This window comes from Dendrobates tinctorius, unplaced genomic scaffold (assembly GCF_039654945.1).
Source record: "Dendrobates tinctorius isolate UK_male_01 unplaced genomic scaffold, ASM3965494v1 ptg000036l, whole genome shotgun sequence".
Taxonomy (NCBI): Eukaryota; Metazoa; Chordata; class Amphibia; order Anura; family Dendrobatidae; genus Dendrobates; species Dendrobates tinctorius.
Window position 1 is genome coordinate 33,459,272 of NW_027361704.1, and position 21,743 is coordinate 33,481,014.

At 41.8% G+C, this 21,743-nt stretch overlaps 1 protein-coding gene across 2 annotated transcripts in view; it reads left to right on the top strand.

The window, feature by feature from the left end:
• The window catches only part of LOC141087923 (follistatin-related protein 4-like), a 1,467,590-nt gene that overhangs the window by 1,033,824 nt on the left and 412,023 nt on the right, over positions 1 to 21,743 (top strand). For both annotated transcript variants that reach the window (XM_073573783.1, XM_073573784.1), the window contains exon 6: positions 18,223 to 18,343. In XM_073573783.1, coding sequence (XP_073429884.1) covers positions 18,223 to 18,343 — 121 coding nt within the window. The remainder of the gene's footprint in view (positions 1 to 18,222; positions 18,344 to 21,743) is intronic.

Here is a 21,743-nt window from a genome sequence, read left to right on the forward strand (position 1 = left end):
AGCAGAACTGCTCATTTCTAATTAAATATATTTGCACATTAATTACAAGTTTTGAAAGGGGTGAGTTTTATTTTTAATTTGCTGAATGTTAGTTGCTGAGTTTAAAGTGTTTTTGTTAGGAAATGTGTTATAGAGAATTGTCGCGAACATGTCAGACCTTTCACAGTAAATTCCTATGCTGGCACCAATGAAACAGACTTAATTCACAAAATGTGACATAGTGCAAAATCCCCAGCTGTGACTTAGAGTCTTCCTGGAATTATATTTTCACATTATGCCAATGCACAGCTAGGGACAATCAGTTTTTTTTTTCATACACAAAATCTAATGACGGTTATCAAACACTAGTTGAAATAAGCAAATGCCAATATGAACTACACAATGCCAAGAGCAACATAAAATGTAAATGATAAAAATAATGTAAATAGGAGTAGATTACTATTAATTGACAAATGTGCATTCTACAAAAGGAAGGGTTTCAGAAACATAAGTTTGCAGTGAACATACTTTGTCTAACCAGATGCTCATTAGCTCAGTTGTTACAAAACACAGACTTTATTACCGCCAACAGATTAATTATTGGAATTTTAAACAGCTATGTACTAAATTAACATTTACAATTCACTAACACACTGATTTTATTAAGCTGTTAATCGACACATGGTGACTTTAATTTATGTGTAAACTCAGCATAGTCCTCTCAACCCCAAATTTCCCTTTTGCAAGCAACTTCCATCATGTATTATGAACTTTTAGCTTTGATCCATCCAGGTCACATAGGCAACATATTTTTTCCCCATGGATAGTACCCTTAAGGCACCCATAAACATTTAATACATGCATTACTGTCAAGAGGAACCCTAGAGGCTCTCAGAGAAATCATCAAGAGGTGCTAGTAAGAGCAGCACTTGTAACAAACCTTACTCCCCAGGAGTCATAAATTAGGTTAACCCCTTTCTGACCTCTGACGGGATGGTACGTCAGCCGTCAGAGTCCACTGCTTTGAGGTGGGCTCCGGCGGTGAGCCTACCTCAAAGCCATGACATGTCAGCTGTTATAAACAGCTGACATGTGCCCGAAATAGGCGCTAGTGGAATCGCGATCCGCTTGCGCCTATTAACTAGTTAAATCCCGCTGTCAAACGCCGACAGCAGGCATTTAACTACCACTTCCGGCCACCGGGCCGGAAGTGAGCACATCGTCGACCCCTGTCACGTGATCGGGGGTCGGCGACGCATTGCCTTGACAACCAGAGGTCTCATAGAGACCTCTATGGTTGTTGCAGGCACATTGCTATGATAGCCGCCCTGTGGACGGCACACATAGCAATGCAGTAAATCTGCTACATATGGGCAATCTGCTCATCGCCCATATGTAGCAGAGCTGATTAAGTGTGGCATGCTTCTAGCTTCCTATGGAGGCTATTGAAGCAAGCCAAAAATAAAAAAAAGTGCTCTTACTAGCGCTTCCTGATGGATTTTCTGCGAGCCCTTACAGTCCCTCCTGGCATTATTTCTTTCGTCTTCACAATATTTTTTCCCTCATGGAAGTCTGGACCTTGGAAGTTTGCAGAAAAAATGCAATAGGACTTTCTTGGTGATATTTTGTGTTCTGAACACAACTGCTGGAGATGAGCAGTATCTTATATCTTATATTTTTTGGTCCATCTCAGTGGTACTACACAAGGAAGCACTGTTTTTCATTTAGAAAATTATAGTCAGCTGAATCTGTTGATTTTGGTGGAACCTGCCAACCATCGGATGTGGACTAGGGCCTCCTGACTCTACCCAGACAGATGATGTTGGGGGAGAAGTAGTTAGGGCCCATTGGAATTCCAACACCCAATCTATTTGTTTTCAGGGAATAGAATGCCTTGTGTCTAAACCTATAACTCTTGGCTGCATGAAGATTCAATCGGTTGCACTCTCATGTGTATGGCCACCTTTTAGAGACTAATATACCCATCCATTGTCATAATTGCATAAATGTAGTCACTGTTGGTGTTTTATTGCCAGCTATTCTAGTCTCTTAATCAATTATGCACATCTTACTTCAACATTCTGTGGATCAAGATTCCTTCACACTTAGACTTATGAGCTATTTCATTCTATAACTGGTGTAGTACAGTGGAGTTGATGCAGTGTGATAGACAGCAGTTACCACAGTAAAGTTCCAAAACAAAAGTCCCTTTAATGTTCAGCGTACTGACAAAGTAGAAAACAAAAGGATATCCTCTGGATCGCAGTCGGGAAACAAGACAGTGCGTCAGATTGCAGCCAATAAACACGCCAGTCCACCTCCAAGACTTGTTGCCGGGGGTGACTGCACTACTGTGAACGCTGTGGTGCCAGGCCTTTCAGCTACCTTGGCTGTTTGGCTCTGCTTGCCTGTGTTGCCTTCCACATGTGGAGCTCTGTAGAGCCTTCTGCTCTGCAATCTTACAAACACCAAACTGACACTGACTCTGACTCACCCAAAGCCTTTACTGCAGGGCTTTTAACTGGAATCTGTGGCCTTCAGCCACATGGAAAACCTGGGCCGGGAATTCAACAGACTGCACCACTATCATCTGTAGTCTGTTTCAAAACACAAAAGCCCAGAGCAGGTTTTCCCTAAATTAAATCTGCCTTGGACAGCTAACATGTCCAAAACTTATACTCACTTTTATTCTGCATTGCAATCACAGCTACGCCTGTGACTGCAATGCACTCCCATGGCTTCAATATGCCTCCATGCACATCCTGGGGAGAACACACAGTGCCCCCTACATGCAAAACCAGTCACTGCTTCATGCTGGATACTCAGGATTATACAGCCATTTTGATCTGGATTTTAATAGTAAGTGCAGAGTACATGCATTGATGACTCTTGAATAGACTTAGTGGTATTTATAAGAAAAAAAAAATAGCAAAAAATGGAAAGCTAACTTTTGTCCTGAATGGAGTAATTGTGTTAATTGGCCCATATGTGCCATAGCATTTATACATGAAATAGTTTTTTTTTTTATCACATTTGTCCTCAGCACCTGACCCACTAGATTTTTTAAATGATTCTCTCAGTTCTATATATGGAAGCAAGACAGGTTTGTCACATCACATCTACAGATATATGCCAACTAGCATGCACGATCGGCAGGCTTTAACTAGGACATATGCACATTACCTGCAAGTAATCCAATGCTTGTTTATAGTCAAATGACTTAACCAGCAATGATCTCCTAATGTGGAATTGAGTGATCCTGGACTATGAATTAGGCTATGATCACGCTCTCAGGGTGTGTGCACACGCTGCGGATTCTGCTGCGGATCCACAGCGGATTTTGCCCTGCGGATCCGCAGCAGTTTCTGTTGCGGTGTACAGTACAATTATAAAAAATGGAAATCAAAAACCGCTGTGCAGACAGTGCAGATTTTTCCAGGCGGATTTGCTGCAGTTTCTAAACCGCAGAAAGAATTGACATGTCAATTCTTTCTGTGGATTCCGCAGCGGTTTACCATCTCCTCCATTGTAGAGATGATAAACCGCAGGGCAAAACCGTAGGCTAATCCGCAGATAAACCGCAGGTCTTTTGACCTGCGGATTTACCTGCGGATTTTGCAAAATCCACGCAGATCAATCCGCAGCAGAATCCGCAGCATGTGCACACACCCTCAGTATTTGATCAGTATTTGATCAGTATTTTACATCAGTATTTGTAAGCCAAAATCAGATGTGGAACAATCAGAGAAAAAATATAACAGAAATCTGTACACCACTTCTGAATTTTTCATCCACTTCTGGTTTTGGCTTCCAAATACTGATGTAAAATATTGACCAAGTACTGAATTTGTGAACATGACCTGAGAGAGGTGGACAATACATGACGCTCTTGCTCATGAGCTGGCAGATATCTTAAGATGCAACATTTTTGGCTTTTCTTTCCTCATTCGGAAGAGAGTGGTTCTGGATTTCCTCTTTAATGTCCACAACTGAGTAGTTATTTTTTACACGTGTTTGGCCAACTAGAGTGGGGTGCTTATTGTATAAGGGCTCACGTGTACTTTGCTCTACTTTTATTCCCCTTGAGTAGCCAATTTCTAGTTACATAGACACAGTTTTTGTCATGTCTCCCTCTAATCCCACACAAATAATAGAGGCAGGCTTAATTGAATTAAATGGTTGTTTTTATTTTCTGTCTTAAGGATACCACTGCTCCATAGTTGAGAGTGAGTGCCTCTCCATGAGTGTCAGATCAGGCCAGCAGCATCAACATCATGCCACTCACCTGAACTATAGAAGCCGTGATACGGACTTAGCAGCAGACAGGAGAAATGAGCAGCACTGATTGCAGCTGACTGGTAGGAAATGAGCGAGAGGGTAGAAATGATCCTGGACTACTGTGCATGTGTTGCAGCTATACTGTACAACTCAAATGAGTTGAGGACAGACAACCAGCTTGAGGTTATCCCTTGGGCAACCTAATTTAACAAAAAATGCATACTTAAATTTACCCTAACCTTTTCTATTTAATTTCTTATAGTTGGTGGCCAAAGGGGTTGCCTGGTGTTCCAAGACAGCAGTGATGGCCAGTCCCCTTGGCAACCAGGTGTAAACAATAAAATAGAAAATGCAAGATATTGGGGAAAAGACTGGAATTTAAGCAATAGGCAAAGTAAATAAGATTGTTTGCAAGGTCCACAAAGCCATGACCAATTAAGAAGATGAGAATAACCTATTAAGGCCAGAACAATCACTTGAGATTTATTGTCTATATAGGATAAAGATTTGGAGTGTTTTTGTTTACTATAAAGAAACAGTATGAGTTTATACTTTAATTGGTTTCCCATGATGTAAGCTCATGTGTGTGTGTCTGCCTTGCTAATGAAATTTGATTCCAGTTAGATTAATGTGGAATATTCTTGAAGCTTTTATGCGTGTAAGAATATATGTATAGTTGTGTGAAAGTGTTTGCCCTATTCCTAATTTCCTATTCTTTTCCATGTTTGTCACACTTAAATGTTTCAGATAGCAAACAAATTTAAATATTAGACAAAGATAACCCAAGTAAACACAAAATGTACTTTTTAAATGATGGTCTTTGTTATTAAGGGAAAAATGTCAGGAACACTGCACTGCACTTGCTCACTGAGCCAGTGCGCGTGTCCTGAGTAAAGCTAACTGTGCTCAAAGATACCTGTGGAGCGGGGCAGCAGCCGAGTAGGTGCGTACTTCAGAATAGCAGGACCTGAAGCACGTGACTGCTGGGGGCATGGCCTAAACTCCAGAGAGCTAGGAGCTGCACGAGAGCTCCTAGCAGGGTAACTGCGAGACAAAGTTACCAAGGGGCATAGACAGGGAGGATAGTCAGGATGTAGCCAATGAGTCATGCACAGAAATAGCTGCAAGGTACAAGAGGGGCGAGCAGAGAGTAGTCAGATCACAGGCAATGAGTCATACACAGGGAGAGTAGCGAAGTATAGAATCAACAGGCAAGCTCACAACGGGGAACAGAACCGGGTCAGAACCATATAAACAAGCTATAACACCGAACAAGCACAGGCACACGGAGATCACCACACTCGGCCAAAGGCAAAAGTATAACTGACAGGGATTGGAGCTTCCCAGGGGTTTAAGAAGCTCTCCCAGAACCATAGAGAGGCCACAATCCTTAACCCCAGGTGTGCAGGTCAAAACCTGCACTGAGCTCCAGACATTAACCCCTGACATGCAGCTCAAAAACCTGCACTGGGATCATGACAGTACCCCCCTCTCAACGGAGGGCCTCTGGACCCCCAGGCTTCCCCGGGTACTTGGCATGGAAAGCCCGAACCAGGCGATCTGCATGTACAGAGCGAGCAGGGACCCATGAGCGCTCCTCTGGTCCATATCCCTTCCAGTGGACCAGGTACTGCAAAGAGCAGCGCACCCGCCGAGAGTCCACAATATGTCCTACCTCATACTCCAATTGACCCTCCACCAGCACTGGAGGAACAACAGGCTCGGAGTCCTCTTTGACAGACCCTACGGATTTCAACAGAGACTTATGGAACACATTGGATATTTTTAAGGAGGAGGGGAGACGCAACCTATATGCCACTGGGTTGACTATCTCCATAATCTCGTACGGACCAATGAACTTTGTTCCCAATTTAGCTGATGGTACCTTCAAGTTGATGTTACGTGTGGAAAGCCAAACCTTCTCTCCCACCTGAAACATGTCTCCTGAGGCTCTCTTTTTGTCAGCAAAATGTTTCTACCTCCCCTGGGCCCGAGAGATATTACTCTGGACTTTTGCCCAGAGGTTTTTTAACCATTGAACGGACCCCTCTACCCCTGGACAACCGGAATCCACCCATGAAAACTCCCCAAAATGCGGATTGAACCCATAGTTAATCAGGAATGGGGACATGTTGGTGGACTGACTCACCCAGTTGTTAAAAGCGAATTCCGCCAACAGTAACGCATCACACCAATCCTCCTGTCTGGCAGAGGTCAGACACCTGAGAATTTGTTCCAGGGATTGATTTGTGCGTTCTGTCTGACCATTAGTCTGACCATTATGCCGGCGAGAAGGAGAGTGAGATGCACAATTTCATACAGAACGCCCTCCAAAATTTGGCCACAAACTGCACACCTCTGTCAGACACAACATTCAGGGGTACCCCATGCAATCGGACCACATACCGGTAAAGGTATGAGTTCCCCAGCCGGCCAGTTATGCGAGCTTTTGGAATGGGCACACACACCACAAGCAGAAACAAATTTATTGACATCGGACCTTAGTGAAGGCCACCAAAAACCCCTGGCTACTGCCTCTCTAGTGGCCGTGATACCTGGATGAGCACTCAACCTAGACTCATGAAACTCCTGCAGAAGTCTAGGCCGCAATAAATCTGGAACAAACAATGTATCCCCTGGCCTGGTTCCCGGAGCTAGGGCCTGAGCCTTTAGAATTTCTTGTTCCAACTCAGATGAGACCCCCGCCACTACCACCCCTAGGGGAAGAATGGAGGATGGCTGCTCGGGGGGAGTCAAAACTTCTGGACAGAGGGGCGAGCAGAGAGTAGTCAGATCACAGGCAATGAGTCATACACAGGGAGGGTAGCGAAGTACAGAATCAACAGGCAAATTCACAACGGGGAACAGAACCGGGTCAGAACCATATAAACAAGCTATAACAAAGAACAGGCACAGGCACACAGAGGTCACCACACTCGGCCAAAGACAAAAGTATAACTGACTGGGATTGGAGCTTCCCAGGGGTTTAAGACGCTCTCCCAGAACCATAGAGAGGCCACAATCCTTAACCCCAGGTGTGCAGGTCAAAACCTGCACTGAGCTCCAGACATTAATCCCTGACGTGCAGCTGAAAAACCTGCACTGGGATCATGGCAAAAAAGATATCCAAACTTACAGGGTTCTGTGCAAAAAATTAATTTTCCCCCTCCCGTAAAACATAAAGTAACAGTGGTTAATCACATGTTTGAGAAATTATTTTAAATTCCCTTGCTACATCCAGGTCTGATTACTGCCACACTTGTTCTCAATCAAGAAATCTCTTAAATAGGATATGCCTGACAAAGTGAAGACCAAAGGTTCCTCAAAAGCTAGATATCATTTCGTGATCCAAAGAAATTCTGGAACAAAAGAGAAACAAGGTAATTGAGATCTATCAGTCTGGAAAAGGTTATAAAGCCATTTCTAAAGCTTTGAGACTTCAGCGAACCACAGTGAGAGCCATTATCCACAAATGGCGAAAACATGGAACAGTGGTGAACCTTCCCAGGAGTATCCAGCTGACCAAAATCACCCCAAGAGCGCAGCAATGACTAATACAAGAGGTCACAAAAGACCCCACAACAACAACCAAAGAACTGCAGGCCTCACTCGCCTCAGTTAAGATTAGTGTTCATTATTCCAGCACAAGAAAGAGACTGGGCAAAAATGGCCTGCATGTCAGAGTTACAAGATGAAAACTACTGCTGAGCAATAAGAACAAAAAGGCTCATCTTAGTTTTGCCAGAAAACATTTTGATGATCCCCAAGATGTTTGGGAGAATACTCTGAAGACTGATGAGACAAAAGTTGAACTTTTGGAAGGTGTATGTCCCATTACATCTGGTGTAGACATAACACAGATTTCAGAAAAGGAACATCATACAAACAGAAAAAAAATGGTGGTGCTAGTGTGATGTCTGCGGCTGTTTTGCTGCTTCAGGACCTGGAAAGCTTGCTGTGGTAAATGAAATCATGAATTTTGTTGTCTACCAAAAAATCCAGAAGGAGAATGCCTGGCTATCTGTTCATGATCTCAAGCTGAAGCGCACCTGGGTTATGCGGCAGGACAATGATCCAAAACACACCAGCAAGTTCACCTCTGAATGGCTTAAATAAAAAAAAAATTAAGAATTTGGAGTTGCTTAGTCAAGGTCCTGACCTTAATCAGAATGAGATGCTGTGGCATGACCTCAAAAAGGTGGTTCATGCTCGGAAACCCTGCAATGTGGCTGAGTTACAAGAAATCAGCAAAGATGAGTGGGCTAAAAATCCTCTAGAATGTTGTAAAAGACTCATTGCCAGTTATCGCAAATGCTTTAATGCAGTTGTGGTTGCTAAACGGTGGCCCGACCAGCTATTAGGTTTATAGAGCAATGACTTTTTCACACAGGGCCCTGTAGGTTTGGATTTCCTTTTCTCTTAATAATAAAGACCTTTATTTATAAGCTGCTCAACACAGATTTATAAGCTTTTAGTGGTATATGTGAATGATGGTATCTGTAGCTCTATAATCAAATATTCAAGAAATTTCAACAGTGTTTTGATCCTGGCAATGTGGTTAAAATGTTGCAATGAGACATGGTAGTAGATGTAGGGATAATTGCCTCTTTTCTACATCCAGTCTGGTGTTTAATATACTGTTTCTAGTTTTATATCTTGATAAAGGTTTCATGACATGCACCTATCTGTTTCTGCTCAGAAACATTTTCAGCTGAATAGCATTTTAATCCTGTGAGACTTTTACAAAACAATGTTTTACAGCCCCAGTGACTCTGGATACATTTTGATAGCCCTGTGGATTACAGAGTAGCTTAGACCTTTAACTCGCAAACCTCTACTTGCACACAGAACACAGCGTCTTCGGTCTTCCTTTCTGAAGGAATGTCAGTGCTTATCTCCCACACCTCTGAAAATCATTTATTGGCTTGTGAAGCATAATTTTATTGTTTTGAATTTACAAACTATTGTAATGCAAGCTAAAAATGAACATTTCCAAAAACCTCATCAATTGTTTAAGATGTTTTATAATTTTGTTCAAGAAAGCAATGCGTTAATAAAACTATAACAAAAGAACATAAAAATGAAAGCACATCCATACAATATATTAGAAATATTGAACAAGACGGTAAAATAGTTTTCTTAAAATTAAAGGGCCAGTTTTGATACAGGGATTTCCATAGGAGAATACGGACAAATTAACAAGTGATCTGCTGTTCTATATTTAATAGGTTTTTCTCTCTTTCAGTGACATGGCACTCTGTTTTGGTATGGTATGGGTTCTCAACTGAGTAACTTTGGTCCTTATTTATTTCTAGAAGAATTAGTTTAGTGTGTATTTTAATACATTATGTTGTACTTTTTCATATACTTCTTTTATAATGTGGAATACATATCTTCTGATGTTTTTATCTTTTTGATCCAGATCAAAGGCTTTTTCATCCAGCTCTTGTAAATGTATTTGGACTCCTTTTGACCTCTTGTACGGCTGTGTCCATCTTTTCTAGGTAGATAGAAAAAGGTAATTTACTACTTCATCCTTCCCTTAGACTATTACCCCTACTGCAAAGCTATTTTGAACCCATACCCCACCAATAACCTACTAGAATAGATTACCACTAGTGATGAGTGAGTATACTTGTTGCTCGGTGATCTCCGAGTATTTTGGCGTGCTCGGAGATTTAGTTTTCATCGCCTCAGCTGCATGATTTGCGACTTGTAGACAGCTTGAATACATGTGTCGAATGCCTGTTTGTTAGTGAATTCCCACATGTATTAAGCCTGTCTGCAAGTCGCAAATCATGCAGCTAAAAGACAAAACTAAATCTCCGAGCACGCCATAATACGCAGCGATCACTCGAGCATGCACCGGGAGACCCGAGCAACGATGCTACTCACCCATCACTAATTACCACATCACAAAGACAGAGAAAAATCTACTAGAGATGAGCAGATTACATCAGTCATAGCAGCTATGACCCCTATGACATTTTGCTTGCGCTTGTTCCGGGTGTGTGAAGACACACAAGCAAAAACAGAGTAGAGGTCTGGGGAGTTTCAGCTGTCCATTACTTGTCCTTTGTCTATCCAGGCTGTTTTCACTACTTAACGTGATGCATCTTTTTGAAAAGCTCTGCTACGATTATGTTTTATGCTGTTTAGCCAATGCAATGTTAGCTGAAACCATAGGTATTATTATTATTTGTTGTTAGTCTCTAAGATTTATAGGCTAAGCATTGTATCAAACCTACTGCTATTACGCTTTGAGGTGAACTTTTTTCATAGGCTATTATAGTGACCTTAGTCAGTTCCTACTTTTTGCATGTAGGTCTTTGCTATACTCACAGGTGGTTTGTACCTATTTAGCCAATTTTGCTATTGGTCTACTGCACCTATGTAGACTACACCTGCGAGTGAATAATATCTCCACAGTGTAATTTATCAGGAATCTTCCAATGAAGCTTTAGTATGTGAACCTCCTCCTTCAGAGGCCTTTTGCTTCCCATTTTACTTGCTTTTTATCTTGTTTTTTATTAATAAATGATGAATGATTTTAGCTAGAATCTTTTCCTTTTCTTGGCGGCAATGTCGTAGCTGCTATGATTGATGTATTTTCCATTGTTGTGTGATGTGTCTATCATTATATGCCATTTTGGGGGCTTTTGTGATTAGGGATGAACAGATCAGACAAAATTGAAATTTGCCTGTTCTTGTGGATTTTCCTGTGAAATTCAATTTGCAAAAGAAGTTGTTCTCCGCAAATTTAGTTTCCTGGGCTCTCTACAGACCCAAGAGCATGATAAACATAAGATCTAAAAGAATGCTTATACTCACCTTTTGCTCTTCACCAAACCCGTCCGGTCCTTGTTGCATTTTCTTATCACCACTGCAAGCACTGAATCCTAGGTCCTCTTCATGTTAAGCCCCCGTCACACACAGCGAGATCGCTGCTGAGTCACAAGTTTTGTGACGCAACAGCAATCTCACCAGCGGTATTGCTGTGTGTGACAAGTATCAGCGACCGGCCCCCCCCCACTGGGTATCGCTGATCGTGCTCAAATGCCCTGGACATTTTTTAGATCATTGGTCTTCCGCTGGCCAGCACGCATCACTGCGTGTGGCAGGCAGGAGACCAGTGATCAGCGAGTTGGATGCTGGTTTCCAATGTAAACTGTGGATAACTAAGGGCGCGCGTCAGTTAGTTACCCGCTGTGTACCTTAGATACCAGCATGCTGGGAGCTGGTATGTAAGGTAAACAGTGGGTTTCTAAGCTCTGCATGGCACTTAGAAACCCGCTGTTTACCTTGGTTACCAGCTCCCTGCACCAGCACGCTGGTATCTAAGGTACACAGCGGGTAACTAAGCGACGTGCGCGCTTGTTACCCCCGTCGTCGCTGTCCTGATCACTGCTGAGATCTGCTTGTTTGGCAGCTCACCAGCGATCATGTAGCGACACACCAGCGATCCTGACAAGGTCATATCGCTGACGGGATCGCTGGTGTGTCGCTATGTGTGACGGGGCCCTTAGACTGGGACTTCCGACTCAGATGAGGCCCAAGATCATGGCTCATGTGAAGTCATAACTTCTAACCTTATGATCGCTTGCACAGAACGTCCTTTGACTCATGATAGCTATGTATTGGAGAGACAGACAAGGTGGCTGTTGGCTAATTGATTAGCCAAAACATCGTTTGGCTAACAGCAATCTAATATGTATAGGGAAATTAAGGCTTCCATAGACATGATATTAATCCCTTTCTGACATCAGACGTACTACCCCATCCATGGGACCCGGGACCCTATGCCCATGGACGGGATAGTACGTCCTGTGTGATCAGCTGCGCTCATGGGGGGAGCGCAGCAGCTGATCGCGACCGGGTGTCAGCTGATTATCACAACTGACACCCGGCACTATGTGTCAGGGGCGGTCACGGACAAATAAGTTCCATAGGGGGTCTAGTTTCCAAAATGGGGTCACTTGTGGGGGGTTTCCACTGTTTAGGTACATCAGGGGTTCTCCAAAGGCAACATGACACCAGCAGACCATTCCATCAAAGTCTGCATTCCAAAACATCACTACTTCCCTTCCGAGCCTTGACGTGTGCCCATACAGTAGCTTTCTCCCACATATGGGGTATCATGGTACTCAGGACAAATTGGAAAACAACTTTGGGGGTCCAATTTCTCCTGTCACCCTTGGGAAAATAAAAAAATTGGGGACTAAAAGATCATGATTGTGGAAAAAATATGATTTTGCTATTTTCAGGTCTGAGCGTTATAAGCTTCTATGAAGCACTGGGGGGTTCAAAGTGCTCACCACACATCAAGATAAGTTCCTTAGGGGGTCTAGTTTCCAAAATGGTGTCATTTGTGGGGGGTTTCCACTGTTTAGGCACATCAGGGGCTTTCCAAACGTGGCATGGCGTCCAATCCCAATTCCAGCCAAAAAAGTCAAATGGCGCTGCTTCCCTTCCGAGCTCTGCCATGCGCCTAGATAGTGTTTTACCCCCACATATGGGGTATCAGCGTACTCAGGACAAATTGCACAATAACTTTTGGGGTCCTGTTACCCTTGGAAAAATAAAAATTGAGGGTGAAAAGATCATTTTTGTGGAAAAAATGAGATTTTTTAATTGTACGGCTGTACGTTATAAACTTCTGTGAAGCCCTTGGGGGTTCAAAGTTCTCACCACACATCTAGATAAGTTCCTTTGGGGGTTTAGTTTCCAAAATGGTGTCATTTGTGGGGGGTTTCCACTGTTTTGGTACATCAGGGGCTTTCCAAACGCAACATGGTGTCCGATCTCAATTCCAGCCAAAAAAGTCAAATTGCGCTGCTTCCCTTCCAAGTTCTGCCATGCGCCTAAATAGTCGTTTACACCCACATATGGAGTATCAGCGTACTCAGGACAAATTGCACAATAACTTTTAGGGTCCTGTTACCCTTGAGAAAATAAAAATTGGGGGTGAAAAGATCATTTTTGTGGAAAAAATATGATTTTTTAATTGTACGGCTGTACGTTATAAACTTCAATGAAGCCCTTGTGGGTTCAAAGTTCTCACCACATATCTAGATAAGTTCCTTGGGGGGTCTAGTTTCTAAAATGGGGTCTCTTGTGGGGGTTTCCACTGTTTAGGTACATCAGGGGCTCTCCAAACGTGACATGGCGTCCGATCTGAATTCCAGCCAATTTTGCATTGAAAAAGTCAAACGGCGCTCCTTCCCTTCTGAGCTCTGCCATGCACCGAAACAGTGGTTCCCCCCACATATCATGTATCAGCGTACTCAGGACAAATTGCACAGGAACTTTTGCAGTCTAATTTCTCCTGTTACCTTTAGTAAAATAAAAAAAATTGGACCTGAAGTAATTTTTTTTGTGAAAAAGTTCAATGTTCATTTTTTTTAAGACATTCAAAAAATTCCTGTGAAGCACCTGAAGGGTTAAAAAACTTCTTGAATGTGGTTTTGAGCACCATGTGGGGTGCAGTTTTCAGAATGGTGTCACTTTTGGGGATTTTCTATCATATAGACCCCTCAAAGTGACTTCACATGTGATGTGGTCCGTAAAATTAAAATGGTGTTGCAAAAATGAGAAATCGCTGGTCAACTTTTAACCCTTATAACTTCCTAACAAAAAAATTTTGGTTCGAAAATTGTGCTTATGTAAAGTAAACATGTGGGAAATGTTACTTATTAAGTTTTTTTGTGCCATATCTCTGTGATTTAAGGGCATAAAAATTCAAAGTTGGAAAATTGCGAAATTTTCGCCACATTTCCATTTTTTTCACAAATAAACGCAAGTTATTTGAAGAAATGTTACCACTATCATGAAGTACAATATGTCACGAGAAAATATTGTCAGAATCACCAGGATCCATGGAAGCGTTTCAGAGTTATTACCTCATAAATGGCCAGTGGTAAGAATTGTAAAAATTGGCCAGGTCATGAACATGCAAACCACCCTTGGGGTTAAAAGGGTTAAAGTTGATGAAAATTATTTCAGCCAAAATTATCAAACTATCATTTTAGTCAACTGATCACCGACCATCATTTTAAATTTAGTCAGCCCTGTTTGATTGTTTTCAGCCAAAGGTCACCCATCCACTTCCTGGACCATTTCTCTGCCTGGCTGCCGCACTTCATGTCCTCAGAACTACCAACCCTTATCCTGGGAGACTTCAACATCCCCATTAACAGCCCCACTTCCACATCTGCATCCCAGCTTCTATCACTAACCACTTTTCTAGACGGTAACACCCTGGACCTGGTTTTCGCCCGGCTCTGCTCAATCTCCCACCTAGATAACTCACCGCTTCCCCTCTCTGACCACAACATTCTCTCCTTTACACTCACAAATCCTCGCTCACCCCAGCACCCTCCTACCTACCATTCAGTCAGAAATCTACAAGCCATTAACCCTCATACACTTTCAGACTCCCTATACTCATCATTATCCCCAATCTCTTCTTTGTCCTGTCCTGATCTGGCTGTACATCACTTCAATGACACTCTTAGAAGCATCCTTGACCAAGTAGCTCCCCTCACCCTCAGAACCTCCAAACACAGAGTGAAACAGCCCTGGCTCACATCGCAAACCCGATTTCTCCAGCGATGCTCTAGGTGTGCTGAACGCTTATGGAGGAAAACACGCACACCAGAAGACTTCATACACTTCAAATTTATGTTAAGGACATATAACTCTGCCCTTCACCTGGCCAAACAGACCTACTTCACCACCCTGATCTCCTCACTATCCAACAACCCCAAGAAACTTTTTGACACCTTTCACTCCCTCCTCAGGCCAAAAGCACAAGCCCCTATCACAGACATTTGCGCTGATGACCTTGCCTCCCACTTTATAGAGAAAATAGACAATATCCGTCAGGAAATCCGCTCCCAATCACCAAGTTCAGTGACTCCCATCCCTCCCTGCATTTCCCCTGGCTCACTCTCCACATTCGATCCCATCACAGAAGAAGAAGTCTCCAGGCTCCTCTCCTCTTCTCGTCCGACTACATGCACAACCGACCCCATTCCCTCACATCTCCTCCAGTCTCTCTCTCCAGTCATCACAACTCACCTAACTACAATCTTTAATCTCTCCCTCTCCTCTGGCATTTCCCCTCCTCCTTCAAACACTCTATCATTACTCCATTACTAAAGAAACCCACCCTCGACCCATCCTGCACAAACAACTACAGACCAGTCTCCAATCTCCCCTTCATCTCTAAACTCTTGGAGCGCCTGATATACTCCCGCCTTACCCGTTACCTCTCCACTCACTCCCTCCTAGACCCTTCACAGTCCGGTTTCCGCCCCCTACATTCGACAGAAACTGCACTCATCAAAGTGACCAATGACCTTCTGACAGCAAAACGTAATGATGACCACTCTCTGCTCATTCTTCTCGACCTTTCTGCAGCTTTCGACACTTTTGACCATCCTCTCCTACTCTCTAGGCTCCAGTCACTAGGCATTAAGGACACTGCTCTTTCCTGGTTCTCCTCCTATCTTTCCGACCTCTCCTTCAGTGGTCTGTTTTCTGGCTCCACTTCATCTCCTCTTCCTCTCACTGTTGGGGTACCTCAGGGCTCAGTCCTTGGCCCCTTCTCTTCTCTCTCTACACAGCCCCAATTGGACAGACCATCAGCAGATTTGGCTTTCAGTACCATCTTTATGCTGATGACACACAACTGTACACATCATCCCCTGTCCTTACCTCCGCTGTACTACAGAACGCCACTGACTGTCTGTCTGCAGTCTCCAACATCATGTCTGCTCTCTATCTGAAACTCAACCTCTCCAAAACTGAACTTCTTCTGCTCCCACCATCTACTAACCTCCCTAAATCTGACATTTCCCTCTCTGTGGGTGGCACCATAATAACACCCTGACTGCAGGCACGCTGTCTGGGTGTTATGTTTGACTCCGATCTCTCCTCCACCTCCCATATACAATCTCTTGCCCGCTCGTGCCGCTTAAACCTAAAGAACATTTCTAGAATCTGCCCTTTTCTCACCATGGAAACAACAAAAACTCTCACTGTCGCCCTGATCCACTCCCGCCTGGACTACTGTAATGCTCTATTAATTGGCCTCCCTCTCACTCGACTCTCCCCTCTCCAGTCTATCCTTAATGCAGCAGCCAGGGTTGTCCATCTGGCTAATCGTTACTCAGACGCGTCCGCTCTTCGCCAGTCGTTACACTGGCTGCCAATTCATTACAGGGTACAATTCAAAGTACTTGTTCTCACCCACAAAGCTCTCCACAGTGCGGCAGCCCCTTACATCTCCTCCCTCATTTCTGTCTATCGGCCTAACCGACCGCTGCGCTCTGCAAATGACTTTCGACTAACCTCTGCCCTAATCCGTACCTCCCACTCCCGACTCCAAGACTTCTCCCGTGCTGCGCCAATTCTCTGGAATGCTCTACCCCAAGATATTAGGACCATCCACAATTTGCATAGTTTTAGGCGCTCGCTCAAAACACATTTGTTCAGAGCGGCCTATCACATTCAGTAATCAAAGTCATGTTATGTTTGTGTGTGTATGTAGCCCATTCACTATCTCCATCTAACCCCCACCCCCTGAAGATGGCTGGACCATCATTGTAAATACATCATTGTAAATACAAACCTGTGCTTTGTTTCTCCCCCACTTCATTGTAGATTGTAAGCTCCCACGAGCAGGGTCGTCTTATTTCGCTTTAATTATTGTATTGTTAACGTTGTTACTTATGACTGTTGTGTTTGAAACTGTTCAACTGTAAAGCGCTGCGGAATATGTTGGCGCTATATAAATAAAGATTATTATTATTATAAGAGATTTTTCTTTCAAAAAAAGACTGATCACTCCTGACGATCTTTTGTTGAAAAAATATTCCCAGAAATATTATTAGTTCATTGCCCGATGTTACTGAACATGTATGTGAGGACGATAAAATGTATATGACTGTGTCAACATTATCATCTTTCGTTAAATAATTGCTTAACCAGCAATATACTATAATCTGATACAGGTGTGGCCAAAACGTCTTTGCATCTTTGAAATTGTTCAAGAAAGTGAAGTATTTCTCCCAGAAAATTAGTGCACTTACACATGCTCTGCTATACACGTGTTTATTTCTGTTGTGTGTATTGGAGCAACACAAAAACAGGAAAAAAAAGCAAATTGGACATAATTTCACACAAAACCCCAAAAATGTCCAGGACAAGATTGGTGGCACCCTCACCTTAACATTTGGTTGCACATCCTTTCAAATGCATCGCTTGTAAATTTCTAAGTTACTGAGTAATGATGATTAATGTTATGGCTTTTTTTTCCACTGATTCATACTTTTAATTTGTGCAGAGTATATTGCGGATTGAGAGGGAGGAGATGATGTGTCCATTAGGTGTTGTAAATGGTCCAGTTTATGTTATATATAGGTTTTATCATTTACTGTAATTCTGCCTGTTAGGATGTGACCTCTCTGCACAACAGGAAGAGTTTATTACTAGACCCAGTGGACAGAACTCAAACAACATTGATGTTTTAAAATATAGTGATATGGAATATTCTAAAAAGAATACCAAAAAGTCTTAAAATAAGTGGACAGTGTTTCTGGACATGCTGTATTACACCCTACCTCCTTCCCTTCCACTTCTCTTAATACAAAGTAAACACCTCAGCAGTCTAACCAACAAAGTAAAGGAGAAAAATTCTAATTCTGAAAAAAATAATATAATCTTGTTGTCTATCTTGTGTCATGATGGAAGAAAATTAATTCTAAAATATGCATAATTTCATAATGTTTAGTTATGTTAGAAGAGACTGGGTTTCCTAATTCAAAAGTCAAGGTCCCAACAGTAAACTAGAACGTGCCATATGGTGTCCATTTTTAAGTCTGCCTTTTATTATCATACAGTAAGCGTTACTATGACTTCACCTTCTATTATTTTACCTATGTTATGTCATATGTCTTCTAGTACACAAAGAGTGAAGAGCTGGATGAGAATTTTTTGGATTGCAGTGTGGGAGATCTGCTTCGATTTGACGACTACAATATGGATGGCTACTTGACCCTTCCGGAGCTCTACACTGCATTCCGTAAGTAACTTAGATAATAATACATTTCTTCTGTAAATGTACTTTCTAGTTTCCAAAAATTTGCTATACACATATGTTTTATTGTAATTTCTTGTATTTTATTTGATATCGCAAGCAGTGAATCTGTAACCATCCTTCTTGACTTGTAACGAGACGCAAAAAATAGTCAGCGGTCAGACCGCAGATATGGTTCTGAGCACAACTGCTGTGTTTCCTGGAAGCAATATAGAGGCGCATAGCTTACGGATCCGTCTCAGTGAATAATGTATGGGCACACAATTTCTGTGTCTCAAGAAGATGTTCCTCAAAAATCTGAGCACAAAGAGAAAGGCATCACTATGTCCTGCACAAGCGTTCTGCAGAAATAAACTTTATGTATGTTCAGTTGTAGTAATATACAGTAAACAGTTTTGTGTATTAAGTAGACTTTTACTAATATCATTATGGATTATTGCTATTCACAGGACTATTTGCATGGTCGTACCTAAGACGTTTTGCCTACTGTCACTTTATTTACTCTTTTCATTTTTGCACTTTGTTTTCTTCTCTCACATTTTTCAAGAGCTATAACTTTGCTATTTTTCAGCTGATATTAACATGTAAGGGTTTGTGTTTTGAGGAACGAGTTGCAGTTTTGAATGGCACCAGTCAATTTACAATTCAATGTACTGAAACATGGGGAAAAAAAATCAAAGTGTATTGAGAGGGTAAGAAAAATGCAATCCGCCATTTTTTTGTTGGGTTTTGTTTGACGGAGTTCATTGTGTGATAAAAATCCAATTAAGGAGATAACAAATATACATGTATTTATTTATATTTAAGTGAAGAAAAAAAATCTCAGAATGTTATAAAAAAAAGTTTAGCTTTCTGTTGCATTTTTCAAAATATGTAACATTTTTTTCTGTTGATAGAGTTCATTGAGTGCTTGATTTGTTTCACAGTGAATTGATGTCTTTGTTGATGCCACTTTTGTATAGATACAATGTTATGATATCTTATTATATATTTTTTTCAAGGAAGGGGTGGTGACAAGAATCCCAATTAAATGATGCAATATCATAGTATTGCAGGATATAGAGAAAAACTTGGTCTTTTATGTAGCTTATCTTAAGGCTGAGCTTCTTAGGAGGATCGAAATTACAGCAATGGAGTTTTCAGCAGACCCCCACAATTCTGTCATGGGTGGTGGTGATGGGATCCTGTGTGGCATTTTAATGGTTAATAGTCATGACTGGAACGCAGACCCTCACTTCAGGTTATGGGAAGCTGCAAGATGGACTTGTTGCATGAACAGTGAACTACTATTGTTGAGCATGATGGCAGCCATGATGACAACCATTTTGCTGAATTAATGCAAGTAAATTGGCCCATTTCTAGCACTGTTGGCAGCACATCTTTCATTACAAGCAAAGGGTGTACTAATAAGTGAATTCGCAACCTGTGTGGTAATAGAACAGCTGTATTAATGATTATTCCTTCTCATATAGTTTGCATAGATCCATGTAAAAGGTTTTAAAATCGGCATAGATTGACTTGTGGTATCAATGATCGGTGATCTCTATGAACAGAAAACTGCCTGTGTATAAGGACCATTGGAATCTAATTGGCTACAATTGTCACTGAAAGTTTTAGTCTGTGATGGACTTGGAACTATAGATGTGATTATGATAGCGTGGCGACTGCTATATATTGTACTGTATATTGTCGAGGAAAGCATTGGTTTACAAAAAAGATTTAGCAGAAATTCCACAAATAATTCTAAAATTATATATCAAATATAAGCACTATAAAAAAGTAAGCACATAATTTTTTGGATGTATAAGATAAATATAAAATATATATGTATTGCACTCTACCATTTTTTTACTATTTCTTACTCATCATTTTAGTTTTGATGTTCTGTACACATCGGTAACAGGCAACCTGATACACTCAATCTCAGGGCCTAATAGAAATGCTAAGATGACAGCGTAATGCATGAGGTTGTGGAGGCTGAAGATGATTGGCTGACAGAAAGAGCTCCCTCCCCCTGGCGAGCTACTGAATTGTTATTGAACCAACATCTAAGGGGTTAAACGGTGAAGATCAGTGCTCTTTGTTCTTGCGATAGCCACCAGGTAGTACTTGCGCAATCAGCATGGTTCATTATGGAGCGCTAAAAACACAGGTTTATACCAAATATAAGCCTCGTATATTACTAGGAGGCACAGATACCAGACTTTTAGAATTATCTTGGCTTCCCGTTTCCGTATGCTGAACTACATTTTTGTGCTAACTTATTTAACATTTCATTTGCACTTCACTGAGAAATCGCTGACCTCTTTTTGCTCAACAAACCTTTCTTGCCGGATCTAAGTTGGTTTCCTGGTGTCTCATATCTATGAATGTAGCAGCCTTCCTATGAGTCACAATTACAAAAAAAAACTGCATATCTAAAGATATATTTTCCTATGACGCATTTCAGTATTATTCAAAACATATAGCTACATCCAAAAGGCCATTAAAATATTGATCATTGACTATAGAATAATTATTTTAATACTTAATCTTCATTTTTTTCAATGAAAGTTGTAATTGTTACTTTTAAAGAGATATAATTTTAATTTAAAACTTTAAAGATATAGTGTAAAATGTAAGTGTTGTCCTATGATTAAACATTGCACATTCCTCTTAGGCCTGTTTCACACTTCCGTTTTTGACCATCAGTCAAAATCTGCCGTTTTTGCAAAAAAAGGATCCGCCATTTTTTTTGGCGGATCCGTTTTTTTCCCCATTGATTTGCATTACCGGCGGATCTTGACAGATGGCCATCCGTTTTTTTGCGAATCCGTCATTTTTTTGCGTCCGCCGAGATGCCTGGACGGACCATGTAATGTTTTTTGTGCTGCAGGATCCGCATTTTTCTATTGCGCATGGCCGGAGGAATGAAGTCAGGCGGAAATTTAACCCTGAAATCGTTTCTGCCGGACAGAATAAAATCTCTCTCTCTCTCTCTCTCTCTCTCACCTTCCCGGGCAGCGGTTCCTTTAAAATTCTTCATTCGACGGATCCGTCAAAAAAAACGGTCCGATGGCATCCGTTCACATCAGTTAACAACGGATCCGCTTTCCGCCATTTTGGCGGATTTTAACTGACACAAAAAAACTGATGTGTGAAACGGGCCTTAGCTCACAAATAACAGTTATTTGGCTGCTCATACACATATGCTGTATTTTTTAGAACAACTGAACCCAGCATTCCGAAATTGTCTACATCCATATTCACACCTCTGACTATCTATTTCTGGTATGTGCCTGTTTTCATTTCCTTCCCTGCAATGTAACTAGCAAATTATTTTTATTAACTCCTTTCACTTAGTACTTCCCTTCCTTTGATTGTCTGACTTTCCCTGTAGTTCCTC